Raw genomic sequence first — 19,602 nt, forward strand, 5'->3', positions numbered from 1 at the left:
TTCGGGCCCGTGCTCCTCACCCCAAACCAGGAGCCCCCCAGCAGCCCCCCACCCCGCCACCCCCTAACCCCCCCCAGAGCCCCCCGGGCCCCCCTGAAACCCCCTCCCCACGATGCCGCCGGCGCCGTGGACTTCAAGCAGCACATCGAGGTGCTTCACTACCTGCTCCAGGCATGGCCAGGTGAGTGCAACCCCAAAGCCCCTCCCCAAATCTGAGGGGGGGGTCTTCTCTACCCATTGGACCTGCCTTGTACCCCCCCCCGTGGTCTGCAGGGGGTCTGGGACCACCCCCAAATCATCCCCATCCCCCCCCCGCCATGGTCGCCTTGAGGTTCTCCAGGGGGTCTAGGACCCCCCCCCCCAAGTCACCCCCCTCCACCCCATGGTCTTGAGGGGGGTCTCTGACCTCCCCCCACCACCCCCCCCCAAATCATCTCCCCAATGGTCTCCAGGAGCTTCTCCAGGGGGTCTGGGACCCCCCCCCCCAAATCACACACCCCCCCCACCCATGGTCTCCTTGAGGTTCTCCAGGGGTCTGGGACCCCCCCCAAATCATCCTCATCCCCCCCATTGTCCCCAGGACCTTCTCCAGGGGGTCTGGACCCCCCCAAATCATTCCCCCCACCCCCATGGGCTCCAGGGGGTCTGGGACCCCCCCAAATCATCCTTATCCCCCCCCATGGTCCCCAGGACCTTCTCCAGGGGGTCTGGGACCCCCTTGTGTCCCCCCCACCCCCTCCATGGTCCTCAGAGGGTCTGGGACCCCCCAGATCATCCCCACCCCGTGGTCTCCTTGAGGTTCCCCAGAGTGTCTGGGACCCCCCCCAAATCGCCAACCCCCCACCCCCCACCCTCCACCCCACCCCCCCCTCCTGACCCTCATCCCCCCCTCCCCCCCCTTTTTTCTCCCCTCCTCTTCTCCCCACAGCACCCACCCCCCCCCAGCTTTGGGGGGCCGCCCCTCCGCCCCCTCCCCACCCCCAGAGATTTGGGGTGGGGGTCCCACCTCTTCAGCTGGATCTTCTGGAAGGTTCCGTGGTGGCTCGTCCCAGGCTGAGGGGTCCCGAGAGCCCCCCCAGTAACCGCTACGCTGGGGACTGGAGCATCTGTCACCAGCACCAGTTCGTACTGGGAACCAGTTCCAGCCCCTCCACCGGTCCCCCCCACCCCGAGGATGAGGAGGAGGAAGATGATGACGTCACCAAACCAAGGGGAGGGTCCTTAAGGTCCCCCCACCCCCCCACCCTCATCAAAGGACCCTTTTGGGACCCAATTTCAACCTGGAGAAGGAGCTGGTCAAGGAGATTCGACGTCTGCCTGTGATGACGTCAGCGGTGACGTCACCGCCACGTCGGTGACATCACGGTGACGTCATGAGGATGACCAAACACCCCCACCCCCCACCCCCTCCCCCAAAGCAGCACTTGCCTCTAGTTGCCTTTGATTTGCACAGCGCTGGGACCCCCCCCCCCCCCAAATTGAGGGGGGTTTGGGGGGGTCTCCTCACTCCCCCCCCCACCCCAAACCCCAAATTGAGGGGGCTGGGGGGGCTTCTTAATCCTCCCCCCTCAAAATCCACCCAGGCCCCCAAAATGAGGGGGTTTGGGGGGCTTTTTACCTCCCCCCCCCCCCACCCCATACACCAAATTGAGGGGGATTGGGGGGGCTTCTTAATCCCCCCCCCCCCCAAAATCCCAGCTGGACCCCAAAATGAGGGGGTTTGGGGTGTCTCTTCACTCTCCCCCACCCCATACCCCCAAATTGAGGGGGATTGGGGGGTCTCTTTACTGCCCCCCCCCCAAAAACCCACCCAGACCCCCCAAATTGAGGGGGGCTTGGGGGGGGGGGGGGGGGGCCCAGCTCCCTGTATTGTGTTTTTTGGGGGGGGGGCAAATTTTACCCCTCAAGTGCCTGGTCCCCCCCTTCTTCCCCCCCAAACCACACCCCCCCCCCCCAAAAATCCCCCCCCACCCAATATCGACAAGGGTCCCTGACCTCCATCATTTGGGGGGGGGGGGGTGGTCTCTTTCTTCCCCCTCCCCACTCCCTGATACCCCCGGGGGGGGGGGGGGTCACAAACCCCCCAAACCCCAATCTGGGGACACCCCCCCCCCCCTTAATTTCCTTGCCCCCCCCTAATTTTACCCCCCCCCCTAATTTCTACCCCCCCACCCAACTTTTAGCCCCCCAAACTCTACCCCCCCCCCCCCCCCCTTTTTAGACCCTCCCCCTATTTTTACAAACCCCCCCCTTCAAATTTGGGGGGGGGTGTCTCTTGGTACAGGAGCTTTATTTATCTTCAGGTGTATGTGGATATGTGGGACCCCCCCCCCCCCCCCCCCATACACCCTCCCCCCCCAAAATCCCCCCACTACCAGTACTAGGAGGTGGGGGGGGGGTCCCCAAAATCCCCCCCCCCCAGTATTAACCAGCTGAATGTGAAGCCTCTACAGTGTTACAGCACCCAGGGTGGGTGCAAATGGGACCCCCCTTTTTGGGGGACCCCCCCCACCCCTCTGCACCCCCCTTCCCCAGGCAGGGGGTGGCCCTGAGCCCCCCCCCCCCCCCCCACTTCCCCCCCCACCTTGTCACTGTCACCAGCAATAAATGACACTCGCTGCACTTGTCTCCCCCACCCCCCAATTTGGGGGGGTCTTGAGGGGTCCAGGGTGGGGGAGTGAGACACATTTTGTGGGTCCCCCCCCCAATTTTGGGGGGGTGGCACCCCAAATTGATGACACAGGAGGTGCAGGGTGGGGGGGGGGACACACGTTTATTGCCATGGGGAGGGGGCTGGGGGGTGACACGTGGGGGGCACTAAACTCATTGGGGACCCCAAGGTGGGGGATGTGGGTTTGGGGTCCCACCACCCCCAGATGTAGTTTAGGGGCTGGAGGGGGTCCCCACCTCCCCCTAGACCTGATTTTGGGGTCCTCACCACCCCCTAGACGTAGTTTTGGGGTCCTACCACCCCCAGATGTGGTTTTGGGGTGGAAGGGGGGATCTCCACCACACCCTGGATGTAGTTTTGGGGTCCCACCACCCCCCAGACCTAATTTTGGGGTCCCCACCACCCCCTACATGTGGTTTTGGGTCCCCACCACCCCCCCAGATGTAGTTTAGGGGTTGGAGGGGGGGGTCCCCACCACCCCCAGACCTAATTTTGGGGTCCCACCACCCCCTAGATGTAGTTTTGGGGTCCCACCACCCTCCTAGACGTGGTTTTGAGGTCCCACCTCCCCCTAGCCATGGTTTTGGGGGGGAAGGGGAGTCCCCCACCATCCCCTAGGCCTAATTTTGGGGTCTCCACTACCCACTAGATGTAGTTTAGGGCGTGGAGGGGGGTCTTACCACCCCCAGATGGGTTTTGGGGTGGGAGGGGGGTCCCCACCAACCCCTAGATGTGGTTTGGGGTCCCCACCACCCCCCCAGATGTAGTTTAGGGGTTGGAGGGGGGGTCCCCACCACCCCCCAGACCTAATTTTGGGGTCCCCACCACCCCCCGATGTCGTTTTGGGGTCCCCACCTCCCCCTAGCCGTGGTGTTTGGGGTCCCCACCTCCCCCTAGCCCTGGTTTTGGGGTCCCCACTTCCCCCTAGCCGTGGTTTTGGGGTCCCCACCTCCCCCTAGCCCTGGTTTTGGGGTCCCCACTTCCCCCTAGCCGTGGTTTTGGGGTCCCCACATCCCCCTAGCCCTGGTTTTGGGGTCCCCACTTCCCCCTAGCCGTGGTTTTGGGGTCCCCACATCCCCCCTAGCCGTGGTTTGGGGGGGGCAGGGGGGGTCCCCACCACCCCCTAGACCTGATTTCGGGGTCCCACCTCCCCCTAGCCGTGGTTTTGGGGTCCCTACCTCCCCCTAGCTGTGGTTTTGGGGTCCCCACCACCCCCTAGCCGTGGTTTTGGGGGGGCAGGGGGGTCCCCACCTCCCCCTAGCCATGGTTTGGGGGGGCAGGGGGGGTCCCCACCACCCCCTAGACCTAATTTTGGGGTCCCCACCTCCCCACTAGCTGTGGTTTTGGGGGGCAGGGGGTCCCCTCCACCCCCTAGCCATGGTTTTTGGGGGGCAGGGGGGTCCCCACCACCCCTAGCCGGGTTTTGGGGGGGCAGGGGGTCCCCACGCCCCCCTAGACGGAGATGGAGCCGTGCCTGAAGTCGGTGTGGCCGATGAGGGCGTTGATGAGGACGGGGTGACCCTGGTGACAGGTGTCCTGAGCCCCACGCAGGACGCTGTCCAGCCGCTCGCGGTCCGACCGTCCCACCAGCACCCCCCGGGCACCCAGCGCTGCCGCCGCCTCGTGGTAGTCTGGGGGGGTGGGGAGGGGACAGGAGGGGTGACACCGGCACCTCCCGGGGGTTGGGGGAGGGGAACATGGGGGGGTCACCAGTAAGGGGGACATGGGGTCAGTGGGGAGGGTGAGGGGGCAGGGAAGAGGGGGGGTGGCACCAGGGGTGGGGACACCAAGGGGTGGGGACACCCAGGGATGGGGACACTAAAGGGTGGGGACACCCAGGGATAGGGACACCCAGGGATGGGGACACCAGGGGGTTGGAGACACCCAGGGATGGGGACACCACGGGGGTGGGGACACCCAGGGATGGGGACACCAGGGGGTGGGGACACCCAGGGATGGGGATACCATGGGATGGGGATACCCAGGGATAGGGATACCATGGGATAGGGACACCAGGGGGGTGGGGACACCCAGGGATGGGGACACCATGGGATGGGGATACCCAGGGATAGGGATACCATGGGATAGGGACACCAGTGGGGTGGGGACACCCAGGGATGGGGACACCATGGGATGGGGATACCCAGGGATAGGGATACCATGGGATAGGGACACCAGGGGGGTGGGGACACCCAGGGATGGGGACACCCAGGGATGGGGGACACCCAGGGATGGGGAGACCAGGGGGGTAGGGACACCAGTGGGGTGGGGACACCCAGGGATAGGGGACACCCAGGGATGGGGACACCAGGGGGTTGGAGACACCCAGGGATGGGGACACCAGGGGGGTGGGGACACCAGGGGGGTGGGGACACCCAGGGATGGGGACACCGGGGGGTGGGGACACCCAGGGGATGGGGACACCCAGGGGATGGGGACACCTGGGGATAGGGATACGAGGGGGTGGGGACACCAGGGAAGGGGGACACCCAGGGATGGGGACACCCAGGGATGGGGACACTCAGGGATGGGGGACACCAAGGGGGTGGGAACACCCAGGGATGGGGAGACCAGGGGGGTGGGGACACCAGGGGGGTGGGGACACCAAGGGATAGGGACACCAGGGAATGGGGACACCAGGGAATGGGGACACCCAGGGATGGGGACACCCAGGGATGGGGGACACCCAGGGATGGGGAGACCAGGGGGGTAGGGACACCAGTGGGGTGGGGACACCCAGGGATAGGGACACCCAGGGATGGGGACACCAGGGGGTTGGAGACACCCAGGGATGGGGACACCACGGGGGTGGGGACACCCAGGGATGGGGACACCATGGGATGGGGATACCCAGGGATAGGGATACCATGGGATAGGGACACCAGGGGGGTGGGGACACCCAGGGATGGGGACACCCAGGGATGGGGGACACCCAGGGATGGGGAGACCAGGGGGGTAGGGACACCAGTGGGGTGGGGACACCCAGGGATAGGGGACACCCAGGGATGGGGACACCAGGGGGTTGGAGACACCCAGGGATGGGGACACCAGGGGGGTGGGGACACCAGGGGGGTGGGGACACCCAGGGATGGGGACACCAGGGGGGTGGGGACACCCAGGGGATGGGGACACCTGGGGATAGGGATACGAGGGGGTGGGGACACCAGGGAAGGGGGACACCCAGGGATGGGGGACACCCAGGGATGGGGACACCCAGGGATGGGGACACCAGGGGGGTGGGGACACCAAGGGGTGGGGGAGACCCAGGGATGGGGAGACCCAGGGATGGGGAGACCAGGGAGTCGGGACACCCAGGGATGGGGACACCAGGGGGTGGGGACACCAGGGGGTGGGGACACCAGGGGGTGGGGACACCCGGGGATGGGGACACCAGGGGGGTGGGGACACCGGGGGGTGGGGACACCGGGGGGTGGGGACACCCGGGGATGGGGACACCAGGGGGATGGGGACACCAGGGGGGTGGGGACACCAAGGGATAGGGACACCAGGGAATGGGGACACCCAGGGATGGGGACACCCACGGATGGGGTCACCAGGGATGGGGACACCCAGGGATGGGGACACCCAGGGATGGGGGACACCAGGGGGGTGGGGACACCAGGGGGGTGGGGACACCAGGGGGGTGGGGACACCCGGGGGATGGGGACACCCGGGGATGGGGACACCCGGGGATGGGGACACCCGGGGATGGGGACACCAGGGGGGTGGGGACACCAGGGGGGTGGGGACACCAGGGGGGTGGGGACACTCACCCAGGTACCCCAGCCCACAGGCCACGTCGCTGCCCAGCAAAGCCACCTGCTCCCTGGCGATCTGGCTCCAACAGGCATCGTTCCCCACCAGCGCGATCACCGGGGTCTGCAGGGGACAAGGGGACAAGGGGACAATGCCAGCACCCCCCTTTGGGGACACCTCAGGGTGGGGACAACCCCCTCCCACCCCCCAGTCTCCGGTGCCACCATCACCTTGTGCCTCACAAAGGTGTCAAACTCCATCACGCTGTAGCCCAAGGAGCCGTCGCCGTAGAGGACCCAGACCTGTCCCCAAGGACAAGGCCACCACCGTCAGGGGACACTGGGGACACCCTGGTGGCCTTGCTCTTGTCCCCACCCTGTCCCCTACCTCAGCCTGGGGACGGCAGAGTTTGGCACCCAGAGCGAAGCCGCCGCCGGCGCCCAACGTGCCGAAAGGTCCTGGGGAGGGGGGGACACAAAGAGAGGGGGTGGCATCAGTCTGTGTCACCTGGGGGGGCTGGGGACACCTTGGGGACACTGAGGGGGGACTGGAGACACCTTGGGGACACCGAGAGGGTGGTGGGGACACCTTGGGGACACTGAGGGGGGGGCTGGAGACACCTTGGGGACACTGAGGGGTGGCTTGGGGACACTAAGGGGGGGTGGTGGCATCAGTCTGTGTCACCTGGGGGGACTGGAGACACCTTGGGGACACTGAGGGGTGGCTGAGGACACTGGGGGGGGGGGGTGGTGGCATCACCCTGTGTCCCCTGGGGGGGGTTGGGGACACCTTGGGGACACTGAGGGGGTGGTGGGGACACCTTGGGCACACTGAGGCAGGGGGCTGGAGACACCTTGGGGACACTGAGGGGTGGCTGGGGACACTGAGGGGGGGGTGGTGGCATCACCCTGTGTCCCCTGGGTGGGGCTGGGGACACCTTGGAGACACTGAGGGGGGACTGGAGATACCTTGGGGACACTGAAGGGTGGCTTGGGGACACACTGGGGACACTGGGGTGGGACTGAGGACACACTGGGGACACTGAGGGGTGGCTGGGGACACCTTGGGGACACTGAGGGGTGGCTGAGGACACTGGGGGTGGGTGGTGGCATCACCCTGTGTCCCCTGGGGGTGGCTGGGGACACCTTGGGGACACTGGGGGGTGGTTGGGGACACTCTGGGGACACCTTGGGGACACTGAGGGGGTGGATAGGGATGGGGTTTGGGGACGCTGAGGGGTGACTGGGGACACTGGGGACACCCTGAGGACACTGGGGACACCCTGGGGACACTGGGGACACCCTGGGGACACTGGGGGTGGGGCTGGCTCTCACCAGGGTCCAGCCAGCACAGGGGCCGCCGGGGCCGCACGATGTAGGACGCGGTGGCCACGAAGTCGCCCCCGTCGGCCACCAGGAGGCTGTGGGGGGGCAGGAGGGTGTCCAGGCGGAACAGCAGCTCCAGCGGGTTCAGGTGGGACGGGGTGGGGGCGGCCGCCTTCTCCCTGGGGGGGACACCCCAATGTCACCCTGGGACCCCCCCGGCCAGGGAAACCCCCGTCCCAGTTGGGAATGGGGGGAGACTGGGCCAAACTGGGACTGGGGAACCCCTCTGAACCCCTCTCCCAGTTGGGAACTGGTGGAGACTGGGCCAAACTGGGACTGGGGAACCCCCGTCCCAGTTGGGAATGGGGGGAGACTGGGCCAAACTGGGACTGGGGAACCCCTCCCAGTTGGGAATGGGGGGAGACTGGGCCAAACTGGGAAGTGGGAACCCCTCCAAACCCCCCTCCCAGTTGGGAACTGGTGGAGACTGGGCCAAACTGGGACTGGGGAGCCCTTCCCCAGTTGGAAACCCCCGTCCCAGTTGGAAACTGGTGGAGACTGGGCCAAACTGGGAATTGGGAACCCCTCCCAGTTGGACATGGGGAGTCCTCCCAGTTGGAAACGCCCGAACTGGGACTGGGGAGTCCTCCCCCAGTTAGAAACAGATGGAGACTGGGCCAAACTGGGACTGGGGACCCCTACTCCCAGTTGGAAACGGGTGGAAACTGGTCCAAACTGGGAATTGGGGGAAATCCCCCCCCCTCCCCCAGTTAGAAATGGAATCGCCCGGAACCGGAAGGTGCCCAAGCCCCGCCCCTCCCCCCCCTGCGCGCTCACCGATTGGCCCGTTCCTTTTCCCGCTCGGCATCGTGGAGCTTCTCCAGCCAATCAGAGGGACACGAGTAACCGCGGAGCTTCCGGGCCAGACCAACCAGGAAGGAGGCGGCGTCCCCTGCAGAGACCCCCCCGAACTCATCACACCCCCACCCCAAGACACCCCCACTGACAGCTGAGACCCCCCAAACTCATCACACCCCGAGCCCACCCCTCGAACTGAGCCCTGCCGAGAGCTGAGACCCCCCAAACTCATCACACCCCAACCCCAAGACACCCCCACCGACAGCTGAGACCCCCCAAACTCATCACACCCCAACCACACCCCTCGAACTGAGCCCTGCTGAGAGCTGAGACCCCCCAAACTCATCACACCCCCCACCCCACCCCTCAAACTGAGCCCTGCTGAGAGCTGAGACCCCCCAAACTCATCACACCCCCACCCCACCCCTCAAACTGAGCCCTGCTGAGAGCTGAGACCCCCCCAAACTCATCACACCCCACACCCCAAGCCACCCCCGCTGACAGCTGAGACCCCCCCAACTCATCACACCCCAACCACACCCCTCGAATTGAGCCCTGCCGAGAGCTGAGCCCCCCCACACTCATCACACCCCAACCCCACTGTATGAAGGGAGGTTGCTGAGACCCCCCCAACTCATCACACTCCCACCCCAAGCCACCCCACCGACAGCTGAGACCCCCCCAAACTCATCACACCCCCACCCCACCCCTCAAACTGAGCCCTGCTGAGAGCTGAGACCCCCCGAACTCATCACACCCCAACCCTACCACACCCAGTGAGTCCAGCTGAGACCTGAGACTCCCCAAACTCATCACACCCACCTCTGACCGCCAGCCGGGCCTTCCAGAAGACCCCCTGGTTCCTCCCCAGCTGCCCCCGGTCCCTGTTGACGGCCACCACGGCGGCTCCGCGCCCGAAGAGGCGCCCGTAGGACAGGCGGAAGTCACACACCCCCCCTGCACCGGGGAGGGGGGCACAGTCAGACCCGGGGGTGGGGTGGGGGGGGTCCAAATTTAGGGGGACACCCCCCCACACCCCTTAAACCCCCCCTGACCCCATCCCAGTACCTGCCAGTAAGACCAGGTCGGCGGCTGCGAGGGCGTCGCGGCGGTTGTGGCGCAGGAGGAGGGGGCTGTCGGGGGGCAGCAGCCCCCTGGCTGCCCCCCCCAAATAGCAGGGGATGCCCAGTGTTTCCAGTGCCGTACTGGGAAGGGGGTGGGGGGGTAGTTAAACTCGGGTTTCACCCCAAAACTGGGGTCGTTTGGCCCCCAAAACCAGTTCCAAACTGGTTTGGATTGGGGTCTTAAGGGGCTTTTCCAGCCCCAGACCAGTCTAGCCCACCCCAAACCAGTCCAGTGCCCCCCAAACCAGTCCATCCCAGTCCACAAACCAGTCCATCCCTCCCAAAACCAGTCCAGTGCCTCCCAAACCAGTCCCACCCTCCCCAAACCAGTCCGGTCCCCCTCAAACCAGTCCCTCCCAGTCCCCAAACCAGTCCACCCCTCCCCAAACCAGTCCAGTGCCGCCCAAACCAGTCCATCCCAGTCCCCAAACCAGTCCACCCCTCCCCAAACCAGTCCAGTGCCCCCCAAACCAGTCCATCCCTCCTCAAACCAGTATGCCCCCCCCTCCAAACCAGTCCAGCTCTCCCCAAACCAGTCCCCCTCCCCCAAACCAGTATGACGCCCCCAAACCTGTCCCCCCTCCCCAAACCAGTCCAGCTCCCCCCAAACCAGTCCCCCTCCCCCAAACCAGTATGACACCCCTAAACCTGTCCCCCCTCCCCAAACCAGTCCCTCCCAGTGCCCCCAGTCTCACCACAGGTCCTCGGCCGTGGTGGGGGGCAGCATGGCCTGGCTGCCCACCAGTACCAGTGGCTTCTTGGCTCGGCTCACCAGTTCAGCACACTGCTGGATCTGGGACCCCAAACTGGACCAGTGACCCCCCCAAAACTGGACCAGTGACCCCCCCAATTCCAGCCCAGTTGGACCCCAAAATCCAGCCCAGTTGGACCCCAAAACTGTCCCAGTTACCCCCACATCCATCCCAGTTGGACCCCCAATTCCAGCCCAGTGGGACCCCAAATCCATCCCAGTTGGACCCCAAAAGGGGCTCAGTGACCCCCCCAAATCTAGCCCAGTGGGACCCCAAATCCACCCCAGTGGGACCCCCAAATCCAGCCCGGTGGGACCCCAAGCCCAGCCCAGTTAGACCCCAAATTCAGCCCAGTGGGACCCCAAATCCCCTAAACACCCCAACCCCCCCCAGTTGCTGACCAGGGGTGGGTTTTTGGGGGTGCCCAGAGTGGGGGGTGCTGGTGTCACCCCAAAACCCCCCCAGTTGCTGACTAGGGGTGGGTTTTTGGGGGTGCCCAGAGGGGGGGGTGCTGGTGTCACCCCAAAACCCCCCCAGTTGCTGACCAGGGGTGGGGTTTTGGGGGTGCCCAGAGTGGGGGGTGCTGGTGTCACCCCAAAACCCCCCCAGTTGCTGACCAGGGGTGGGGTTTTGGGGGTGCCCAGAGGGGGGGTGCTGGTGTCACCCCAAAACCCACCTCCTCCTGGGTGGCCAAGGGGATGTGGACGGGCAGCGGGGTCACCTCCCGCGCCTCCCATGCCCCCGCGAAGAGGTTCCTCATGTAGGTCTGGAGGTACCTAAGTGTGGGGGGGTGGGGGGTGTTCAGGTCAATATTGGGGTGCTGGGACCCCCCTTTGAGGGGGGATCGAGGTTTTTTTGGGGTGCTGCTCACCATTGGATCACCTTCCCCCGTAGCCCACGGGGGGTCTTGGAGCCCCTGATCTCCTTCTCCACCACGTGGAAGGGGTAGAGGATGTCGATGGGGAGCTCCACGAAGACGGGGCCTGAGGGGGGGTTTGGGGGTGTAGGGTCACCCCCAAAAGCTCTTTGGGGGGGTTGGAAGGTGGGATAGGGATGGGGATAGGGATGGGATGGGATGGGGATGGGGATGGGGATGGGGATGGGATGGGGATGGGGATGGGAGGGGATGGGGATGGGATGGGATGGGGATGGGGATGGGAGGGGATGGGGATGGGGATGGGGATGGGGATGGGGATGGGGATGGGGATGGGGATGGGGATGGGGATGGGGATGGGGATGGGGATGGGGATGGGGATGGGGATGGGGATGGGGATGGGGATGGGGATGGGATGGGGATGGGATGGGGATGGGGATGGGATGGGGATGGGATGGGGATGGGATGGGGATGGGGATTGGGATCGGATGGGGATGGGGATGGGATGGGGATGGGGATGGGATGGGATGGGGATGGGATGGGGATGGGATGGGGATGGGATGGGGATGAGATGGGGATGGGGATGGGGATGGGGATGGGATGGGGATGGTGGGATGGGGATGGGGATGGGGATGGGATGGGGATGGTGGGATGGGGATGGGGATGGGATGGGGATGGTGGGATGGGGATGGTGACCCCCAACCACCACCCCACCACCCAACCCCCTCACTGCCATTCCCAGCCAAGACCCTTCCACCCCCTTCACCCCCCTGTCCCCACCCCCCCTCTTCTCACCGGGTGTCCCCGACTGGGCGGTGGCGATGGCCTTCCTGAGGGTGGGGACGATGTCCCTCACCGTCCTCACGCTGACACAGACCTTACACAGGGTCCTGAAGAGCGACAGCTGGTCCATGTCCTGCAACGCCCCCCGGCCCTACCGAGAGACCCCCCAAAATGACCCCAGGAACCCCCAAAATGACCCCAGGAACCCCCAAAACTGAGTCTGGGTGGGGTGGGGTGGTGGGTTTTGGGGTGGGGGTCTTTTGGGTGTCCCCAACCTTCTGCAGCGAGGCAGCTGCCCCCCCAATGAGCAGCAGGGGGGACTCGGCCATCTGGGCGTTCTTGATGGCTGTCACCGTGTTGGTGACACCGGGACCGGCGGTGACGGCGGCCACGCCGATGCGACCTGGGGTGGGGAGGGGGGGGGGAAAGCAGGATTTGGGGTGAGGGGGTGTCCTTCTGCACCCCCATCTTCACCACCTGTATTAGCTCAGGGAGGGGTGGGGGAAGAACCATGGAGAACCACCATGGGAAGGAGACCACCATGGGGACCACCATGGAGCCCACCATGGGGAGGAGCCCACCATGGGGGGGGACCCACCATGGGGGGGGACCCACCATGGAGAGTACCATGGGGAGGAGTCCACCATGGGGGGGGACCCACCATGGGGAGGGACCCACCATGGGGAGGAGACCACCATGGAGACCACCATGGAGGAGGAGCCCACCATGGGGAGGAGCCCACCATGGGGAGGGACCCACCATGGGGAGGAGACCACCATGGGGAGGAGACCACCATGGGGAGGGACCCACCATGGGGACCACCATGGGGAGGAGCCCACCATGGGGGGGGACCCACCATGGGGAGGGACCCACCATGGAAAGGAGACCACCATGGGGGGGGACCCACCATGGGGAGGAGACCACCATGGAGGAGGAGCCCACCATGGGGAGGAGACCACCATGGGGAGGAGCCCACCATGGATGGACCCCATGGGGCTTCTGGGCACAACCAGGGACCCCCCACTCCACCAAAACCCTCCATCCCTTGAGGCAGGTGCCACCCCTGATGTCCCACCCCCCATCCCTGTACCGGAGAGCCTGGAGACGGCGTCGGCGGCGAAGACGGCGGTGGCCTCGTGCCGGGTGTCCACCACCCTGATCCCCACCTTCTCACTGGCCACCAGGATGGGGGAGATGTGGCCACCAGCCAGGGTGAAGAGGAACCTCACGCCGTGGGCCTTCAACACCTCCGCCACCAGCTCCCCGCCGTGCCGGGGGCTCCGGGGGTCCACCTGGGTGGGTCACCGGGAGGACGCTGGTGGTGCCACCATCGCCCTCGGGTGGGGATTAGGGTTTCACATGGACCCTTCCCCACCCAAAGCCCCGGCGGTTCCACCTCGTACCCGATGCCGGAGCTGGTAGAAGATGCCCAAGCGATAGGCCAGCCCGAGAACCGCCACCGCCAACGCCGCCAGGAGACCAGCGCAGGCCACGCCGAGCCCGACAAGGAGACTCATCTCGTGCTCTGGGCCCTGGGGGGGATGGAGACCAACGGGGGATGAGCCACAACCCCGACGAGCCCTGGGGTGGCATCAACTGGATCTGGTTTAACTAAGCCAGGTTTAACTAAGCCGGGTTTAACTGAGCCTGGTTTAACTCAGCCTGGGTTTAACTAAGCCTGGGTTAGCTGAGCCTGGGTTTAACTGAGCCTGGTTTAACTAAGCCAGGTTTAACTAAGCCAGGTTTAACTGAGCCTGGGTTTAACTAAGCCTGGGTTTAACTAAGCCTGGGTTTAACTAAGCCTGGGTTTAACTGAGCCTGGGTTTAACTGAGCCTGGGTTTAACTGAGCCTGGGTTTAACTGAGCCTGGGTTAACTGAGCCAGGTTTAACTAAGCCTGGGTTTAACTAAGACTGGGTTTAACTGAGCCTGGTTTAACTGAGCCAGGTTTAACTGAGCCAGGTTTAACTGAGCCAGGTTTAACTAAGACTGGTTTAACTGAGCCTGGTTTAACTGAGCCTGGTTTAACTGAGCCTGGGTTTAACTGAGCCTGGTTTAACTGAGCCTGGGTTTAACTGAGCCTGGGTTTAACTGAGCCTGGGTTTAACTGAGCCAGGTTTAACTAAGCCTGGGTTTAACTAAGACTGGGTTTAACTGAGCCTGGTTTAACTGAGCCAGGTTTAACTGAGCCAGGTTTAACTAAGACTGGTTTAACTAAGATTGGTTTAACTAAGACTGGGTTTAACTGAGCCTGGTTTAACTGAGCCTGGGTTTAACTGAGCCGGGTTTAACTAAGACTGGTTTAACTGAGCCTGGTTTAACTGAGCCTGGTTTAACTGAGCCTGGTTTAACTAAGCCCAGGATTAATTGAGCCTGGGTTTAACTAAGCCTGGCATTAACTGGGCCTGGAGTAATTGAGCCCGGTTTAAACTGGGCCCGGGTTTAACTGGAGCCGGGTTTAACTGGGCCTGGGATTAATTGAGTCCGGAGCAATTGAGCCTGGGTGTAACTGAGCCCAAGATTAATTGAGTCCAGAGTAACTGAGCCTGGGATTACCTGAGTCTGGAGTAATTGAGCCTGGTTTAACTGAGCCCAAGATTAATTGACCCTGGAGTAATTGAGCCTGGTGTAACTGAGCCCAGTTTAACTAAGCCTGGGTTTAACTGGGCCCAGGATTAATTGAGCCTGGTTTAAACTGAGCCTGGTGCAAACTGGGCCCAGGATTAATTGAACGAGGTTTAATCAAACCCGATGAACTGAACGGGGTTTAATCAAAGCCAATGAATTAAACCTGGTTTAATTGAGCCCCATTTAATTGAACCCAGTTTAATTGAGCCCAGTTTAATTGAGCCCAGTTTAATTGAGCCCAGTTTAATTGAGCCCAACTCAATCAAACCTGATTTAATCAAACCTGATGAATTGAACGTGGTTTAATCAAAGCCAATGAATTAAACCTGGTTTAATTGAGCCCAGATTAATTGAACCTGGATTAACTGAACCTGGTTTAACTGAACCTGGTTTAACTAAACCCGGATTAACTGAACCTGGTTTAACTGAACCCGGATTAATCAAACTTGATGAACTGAAAATGTTTTAATCAAACCCAGTTAACTAAGCCCAGCTTAATTAAACCCAGTTAATTAAGCCTGTCTTAATTAAACCTGCTTAACTAAGCCTGGTTTAACTAAACCCAGGACTAACTCCAGCCGATTAAACCCAGTTTAACCAAAGAGAGGGAACTAAACCCCATCCCACGCCTGTGGCTTCACCCTCCAGGCCTCAACCCAGCTCATTTGCATAATTACCACCTAACGAAGGCGTCAGTCGCCCACAGAAAGACCCAGGGGGGGGGAAACTGGGGGGGCTGGTTTGGGGAGGGGGGGATGTGACCACAAACTATGTGGGGTGTTGGCCTTAAAAAGGGGGGGGGGAAGGGGGGGGGGGTCAAAGGGGTGAGAAAAAGGCTGGAATTGGGGTCAATAATCCCAGTTTTGGGGGGTTTTGGGGGGGGGGGGTGTTGAGGGGGGTGGGTGGTACCTGCTGGGTGCTGGTGAGGTGCTGGTGGGTCCCTGTGACAAGGGGACAAGGTCAGTCCAACTGTGCCCCCCTCCCCCCCCACCTTGGTCCTTGGGGTCACCCTGAGCCTGGCTGTCTGTGTCCCCCCCCTGCCCTGGCTCTGTGCCCCCCCCTCCCCCGTCCTTCCTCCATGGCCACCTGTCCCTCTGGGCCACCCTGTCCTTGTCGCCCCCCCCTCCCCGTCCCAGTACCTGGGACACCCCCAGTGACCCCCCCCAAACCCCCTTCCCCACCCCAGTGCCCCCCCCCCAGACCTCCCAATCCTCTCCCACACTTTATGACCCCCCCCAACAGCCCGGGGACACCCCCCAAACCCAACCACCCCAGAGCCGGGGGACACCCCCCGGGTCCCGCCCCCCCCCCCCCCAAGAGTCCGGGGACACCCCCTGGTCCCCAGAGCCCCGAGGACACCCCCCCAGTCTCATAACCCCCCCCAAGAGCCCAAGGACACCCCCCCGGCCCCATAATTCCCACCCCCCCAGAGCCCCGGGGACACCCCCTGGTCCCATAACCCCCCCCAGAGCCCGGGGTGCCACCCAGATTCCCGGGGACACCCCCCCAGTCCCGTACCCCCCCTCCCCCCAGAGCCCGAGGACACCCCCCGGCCCCATAACCCCCCCCCCCAGAGCCCGGGGTCCCCACCGAGAGCTCGGGGACACCCCCTCGGTCTCGTAACCCCCCCAGAGCCCCGGGGACACACCCCCCCAGTCCCGTACCCCCCCCCCCCCCAGAGCCCGAGGACACCCCCCCGGCTCCGTAACCCCCCCCCAGAACGCGGGGTCGCCCCCGACAGCTCGCGGACACCCCTCGGTCCCGCACTCCCCCCCCAAAGCCCGGGGAGATCTCCCATTCCCGTACCCCCCCCAAAGCCCCCAGAGCCCAGGGACACCTCCCAAAAATCCCGGGGACACCCCCCCAGAGCCGGGGGACACCCCAAAACCCCGATTCTCCCCCCCCATCCCCCTTCCCTGGGTGTCCCCCGGCCCTACGCTCCTCCCCAAGCCCCTTCCCCCCCTATAACGCCCCCCCAACCCTTCAGGAGCCCCCCGAACACACCCCCGCCCCCCCTCCGGGGTCAGAGTCCGCGTCCCTGACCCCCCCGCAGCCACTTGCCCTTCCCGGAAGCGCGGCGGCTCCCAAGCCCCGCCCACAGCCCCAAGCCCCGCCCACAGCCCCAAGCCCACGCGCGCAAGCCACGCCCACTCCGTCTAAACCCCCGCCCAGGCGTTCTAAGCCCCGCCCACTCCCCCACAGCCACGCCCACAGCCTCGTATCGGCCCTCTAAGCCCCGCCCACAGCCCGAAGACCGCGCTCATAAGCCACGCCCACTCAACCCAAAGCCACGCCCCCGCCCAAGCCCCGCCCACAGCCCGAAGCCCCACGCGCACAAGCCACGCCCACACATCCAACCCCCGCCCGCGCTTTCTAAGCCCCGCCCACTGCCCCATAGCCACGCCCACCCCATCGCATAGTCCGTCTAAGCCACGCCCACATCCCAAGTCCCGCCCACATCCCCCAGTGGGCGGGGCCTGGAGGGGGAGGCCCCCCCCCCCCCATGGGGGAACCCCCCTTGGGGGGGTACGTGGAGCTCGCGCTTGGGGGGTGGTTGGGGAGGGGGCTCATTTGGGGGGACGACACTCGGTTTGGGGGTGTCACGAGGGGGAGGGTCGCCCATAGGGGTCTCAGTTTGGGGGGGGCTCTGGGGGGGGCTTCTAAAGGGGTGGGGTGTCCCTATGGGGGTCTCACCTGGGGAGGGGTCTCCAAAGGGTGGGGGTCTCCTATGGGGTGGGGGGTCCCATGGGGGTCTCACCTCGGGGGGGGTGTCTCCTATGGGGGGGGTCTCCTATGGGGTGGGGTGTCCCTATGGGGGGTCCACCTGGGGAGGGGTCTCCAAAGGGTGGGGGTCTTCTATGGGGGGTGTCCCATGGGGGTCTCACCTCTGGGGGAGGGGGGTGTTCGGTCACCCATGGGGGGGTCCCACACATGGAAACCCCCCCCAAGCCCCCCAAACCTCCCCAACCCCCTTCCCGGTCCCGTACCCTCCGCGGGGGGGTGTGTGTTTTTTGGGGGGGGGGGGGTGGTTTTGGGGTGGGGGTTGTTTTGGGGTGGGGGGTTGTTTTGGGGGGGGGTTGGGGGGAGAGGGATGGTTGTTTTGGGGAGGGGGGTTGTTTTGGGGGGGGTGTTTTGGGGTGGGGGGGTTGTTTTGGGGGGGGTTGAGGATGGGGAGGGTTGTGTTGGGGGGGTGTTTTGGGGGGGTTGTTTTAGGGGGTGTTTTTGGGGTGGGGGGGGTTGTTTTGGGGGGTGTTTTTGGGGTGGGGGGGTTGTTTTGGGGGGGTTGGGGATGGGGAGGGTTGTGTTGGGGGGGGTGTTTTGGGGGGTTGTTTTGGGGGGTGTTTTTGGGGTGGGGGGTTGTTTTGGGGGGGTGGGGAGGGGGAGGGTTGTTTTGGGGGGGGGGGGTTTGGGGGGGGGTATTTTGGGGGGGGGGGGGGTCACAGGGCCAGAAATTCCACCCCAGCAGGAAACTCCGGTGTCTCCGTCACACCCGGGGGAGGCGAAACCCCCTCGGGGGGGGGGGGCGGAGAGACCGGGAAGGGGGTGGGGGGGACGGGGGACACCCCAGTTTCCCTCCACGGTGACGTACGTCCCGTGTCCCCCCCCCCCCCCACCCCCCCTCATGGTGTCCCCCGGGTTCCCCCCGCCCCCGGGGCTACCGGTTCCTTCCCGGTCTGTCCCCACCCCCGGTGCCGATCTGTCCCCACCCCCCTGTCCCGCCCTGGTGCCCCCCCCAACCCCGGGTCCCCCACCCCGGATCCCCCCCCCCTGTCCCTCCATCCCCCCTGGATCCCCCCCCGGTCCCTCCATCCCCCCCCCCGGATCCCTCCCTGGTCCCTCCATCCCCACTCCTCAGTGTCCCCCCCCTCCTCCTGCATCCCACCCCCCTCCCCGGTCTCTTCATCTCCCCCCCCCGGTCCCACCGCAGGACCCCTCCCCGGTGTGTGTCCCCCCCCGGTCTCTCCATCTCCTCCCCCCACCACCCGCACAACCCCCCGGTCCCTCCATCCCCCCCGGATCCCTCCCTGGTCCCTCCATCCTCTCCCCGGTGTCCCTCCCCCCACCTCATCCCCTCCTCGGTCCCCCCCCTCCTCCTGCATCCACCCCTCGGTCCCTCCATCCCTCCCCCCACCGCATCCCCTCCCTGGTCCATCCATCCCCCCCCCCCGCCCCTAGTCCCTCCATCCCCCCCCACATCCTCTCCCCGGTCCCTCCATCCCCTCCCCGGTCCCCCCCGGCTCCCTCCCTGGTCCCTCCATCCCCCCCATGGTCCCTCCATCCCCCCCTCCATCCTCACCTCGGTCCCTCCATCCTCCCCCCGGTCCCTGCCCCCTCCCCGCATCCCTTCCCCGGTGTCTCCCCGGTGTGTCCCCCCCGTCCCACCCCCTTCCGGTCCCTCCCCGGTCCCTCCATCCCCCCCCCGATCCCCCTCCCTCCTCCCGCATCCCTTCCCCGGTGTCTCCCCGGTGTCCCCCCCCCCCCCGGTGTCCCCTCCCCTGTCCCCTCCCCCTCTTTAACCCCACCCCCCTCCCTGTCCCTCTATAAGGCGCCTCCGCCGCCGGGTCCCTGTCGCGATGTCGCCACTCGCCGACCCCGAGAGTCCCCCGCTCCCCCCCTGCCAGTGCCGGTGCCGGTGCCGGTGCCAGTGCCGGGGCCGGGCCGGGGGTCGCCGCTGCCTCCTCCCGGTTCTGGCCGCGCTCGGAGCCGCCGCTCTCGGAGCCGCCGCCGCCGCCGCCGCCTTCCTGGGGATGCTCCGTGGGGACCCCCCGCTGCAGGTGGGCACCGTCTGTCTGTCTGTCTGTCTGTCTGTCTGTCTGTCTGTCTGTCTGTCC

The 19,602-nt window shown here is 65.1% G+C and overlaps 1 protein-coding gene across 4 annotated transcripts; it reads right to left on the reverse strand.

Moving 5' to 3' along the window:
* Window positions 1–3,580: 3,580 nt before the first annotated feature.
* ILVBL (ilvB acetolactate synthase like) lies at window positions 3,581–15,729 on the reverse strand. Of its 4 annotated transcripts, XR_014617951.1 has the most exons (18): window positions 15,680–15,729; window positions 13,547–13,675; window positions 13,234–13,435; window positions 12,419–12,546; window positions 12,156–12,294; window positions 11,358–11,469; window positions 11,163–11,262; window positions 10,430–10,527; window positions 9,679–9,815; window positions 9,433–9,567; window positions 8,590–8,704; window positions 7,762–7,931; window positions 6,815–6,885; window positions 6,658–6,729; window positions 6,445–6,550; window positions 4,098–4,302; window positions 3,850–3,900; window positions 3,748–3,818 (listed from the first exon to the last, which is right to left on the reverse strand). XR_014617951.1 is itself a non-coding variant. In XM_084277779.1 (17 exons), exons 2-16 carry the CDS (start codon window positions 13,658–13,660, stop codon window positions 4,124–4,126), a joined length of 1,878 nt encoding a protein of 625 aa, XP_084133905.1. In that variant the 5' UTR covers window positions 13,661–13,675; window positions 15,680–15,729; the 3' UTR covers window positions 3,659–3,900; window positions 4,098–4,123. The 4 variants fall into 4 exon arrangements, 2 of the variants coding, with proteins under 2 accessions (XP_084133905.1, XP_084133904.1); XR_014617950.1 differs by adding an exon at window positions 3,581–3,650 and having other exon boundaries at window positions 3,745–4,302; XM_084277779.1 differs by having other exon boundaries at window positions 3,659–3,900.
* Between the last annotated feature and the right edge of the window lie 3,873 nt (window positions 15,730–19,602).

This window comes from Gallinula chloropus (genome assembly GCF_964237585.1).
Source record: "Gallinula chloropus genome assembly, chromosome: 36".
NCBI classification, from domain to species: domain Eukaryota; kingdom Metazoa; phylum Chordata; class Aves; order Gruiformes; family Rallidae; genus Gallinula; species Gallinula chloropus.

Excerpts from the sequence above, each read along its gene's own strand:
- ILVBL (XM_084277779.1), bottom strand. The coding sequence starts at position 13,660 with ATGAGTCTCCTTGTCGGGCTCGGCGTGGCCTGCGCTGGTCTCCTGGCG. Across the intron at positions 9,816-10,429 it reads ACCACGGCCGAGGACCTGTG|TACGGCACTGGAAACACTGG; the intron begins GTGAGACTGGGG and ends CCCCCTTCCCAG. Across the intron at positions 4,303-6,444 it reads CTGTGGGCTGGGGTACCTGG|ACTACCACGAGGCGGCGGCA; the intron begins GTGAGTGTCCCC and ends CCACCCCCCCAG.